The sequence below is a fragment of the Borostomias antarcticus genome (assembly GCF_949987555.1).
Source record: "Borostomias antarcticus genome assembly, chromosome: 1".
Lineage (NCBI taxonomy): Eukaryota > Metazoa > Chordata > Actinopteri > Stomiiformes > Stomiidae > Borostomias > Borostomias antarcticus.
The window spans coordinates 23,987,992-23,990,051 of record NC_140234.1 but is presented as its reverse complement, the minus strand read 5'-3'; the positions used below and the strand labels follow the sequence as shown (position 1 = coordinate 23,990,051).

The window sequence follows — 2,060 nt, the reverse complement described above, 5'->3', positions numbered from 1 at the left end:
TCATTCTGTACAATAATTGCCAAGAGTGGTGGGGTAATGCTGCTATTTTCCGTCACGATGGAGAGTTTATTGTAGGCCTATTCGATATGTTGATTATTGAGCTAGTTTTTATCCCAAGTCAAAACAGCGAACTGCATCGATGGTGCACCTTCATTTGTCTCTGATTTGTCTTTTCGGAAGAAGTGTCTTTCAGAAGTGTCTGTTCTATGTCTTGTGGCCTAGTGAGACGCAGAAAACTTCATCCTTTTCTGCTTTTGCCTCTGATTGCAAAACCACACCCTGACCACGTTCTTTTTCAGGTCCAGTTTCTCGGCTATAGCTGCGATCTTCTCTGACGAGGGCCTCGGCTGCACTGCAAAGTACGCCTCCAAAGAGCGCTTCTCCGGCGCAGCGATGGACGTGCGTTTTCTCTTCTTGTCTCCCCCGTTGAAAATCTCTGGTTTGGTCATCTTCTCCCGCTGCGCGCGCTCTGCCTCCTCCAGCCACGCTTCCAGGATGGGCTTGAGAGCCACCATGTTGTTGTGAGACAGGGTGAGGGACTCGAATCTACAAATCGTGCTCTGGCTCAGACAACCGACCCCTGGAATCTTCAGATTGGCCAGGGCCGACCCCACGTCCGCCTGCGTCACCCCCAGCTTGATCCGCCTCTGCTTGAAGCGCTCGGCGAACGACTCCAGCTCCCGGGGGTCCGGCTCGGAGTCCATGCCTGTACCATGTCCCAGCGAGGTGTGGGAGCCCAGCGCGTGGGGGTGCATGTTCATGGTCTGCGGGTGGTGGTGGTGGTGCTGCATGTGATTCATGGCCGACATGTGCGCGTGTGGATGAGAGGCCGTGGAGCAGACGTCCGAGCCGGGCATGCCTCCCAGCGAGATGCCGGGGGTGAGGTGGTCCAGCAGGTCTCCCTCCAGGCCCTGCGACGGCTGGTGGTGGTGGTGGTGGTGCGAGGTGAGCACGGAGGGGTGATGCAGATGGGCCGAGGACGAGGTGGGGGTGCAGGTCATGCTCGTCATGGTGGTCATAGTGTGGTAGGTCGCGTCTGGCTTGAAAGGGTGGCTCTTTTGCGCCATGTCCACCGCCGCCAGCGCTTCCGCCCGCTGCAGTAAAGTCTCATCGAACCCAGCGAAGATGTTGCCCTGAAGCTGTGAGGCAGAGAGGAGGTCGATTAACGAGGATGCCTAAAGAATAAAGACAACTTTAAACGTCCACATTCTCTCTCACTTTTGAAAATGCACACGGACAATGTCATGTTCTAAATTTGGCCCAATTTGTCGAGTTTAGCCTATCGCACGAGGTCTAGGTTAATGTTTATTTTGTAGAAAGACAACTCCAGATAACGAATACCCCTAAACAGTCATTATCTACAATTTGTAAATACATATTCTATAGGCTATTTAATGTCAAAGAGACTTTCAGCTATTAATTGTCCAACGTAAATAACCCCCCAAATTGGTTCCCCAATTTGCTTATTTGTTAACATTTAATATTCTATGTATTTTTAATTATTCCAGTGCGCGTTAAAATGAGACATGAGATGAGAGTTGAATTCATGATTCTGACAATATTACGTGGGAGTTTTGAAAAACAATGCTGCGGTTATTTTCTACATTACTCAGACTTCCAGCTCACAAACAACTTTATTTTTTGATGGTAACTAAATAATTTGTGTAACTCACCGACGGCGTGGGTAGGCATGCCCTTCGTATGGCCTCCGAACTCGAATGCAGAGGCGTGTATTTCGGCTCGTGCAGTATCGGATGCATACTGAACGGTTGTTTGCTATTCATTGACATCATGATTGCAGAAGTTAGAGAGGGGTCGTTGTAAGTTTTCCTCGTTTGGCTCCGTTTCGGTCCGTCTTGAAAGGAACGTATCAGAACCAGAGCTGATGTAAATTCACGGTTTGGGCTTGAGGGCGGCTGTGGTGGTGAGGATGATCACGATGACAGGTGTAAGTCTCCTGTCGCCTTGGTGATAGCGTCTCCAATCGGACACCGGGGTGGGTTGTGAATGGCTGTAGTTAAGACGCTACCTTGCCGGCACCTATAATATAAAGCTCGCTT

General features: G+C 50.2%; 1 protein-coding gene across 1 annotated transcript; it reads right to left on the bottom strand.

The window, feature by feature from the left end:
• Positions 1-218: 218 nt before the first annotated feature.
• pou4f4 (POU class 4 homeobox 4) lies at positions 219-1,793 on the bottom strand (the record flags this gene model as incomplete). The annotated part of the gene is made up of 2 exons (XM_084445120.1): positions 219-1,139; positions 1,674-1,793. The coding sequence occupies 2 exons, from the start codon at positions 1,791-1,793 to the stop codon at positions 219-221; spliced, it is 1,041 nt and encodes a 346-aa protein (XP_084301246.1).
• Between the last annotated feature and the right edge of the window lie 267 nt (positions 1,794-2,060).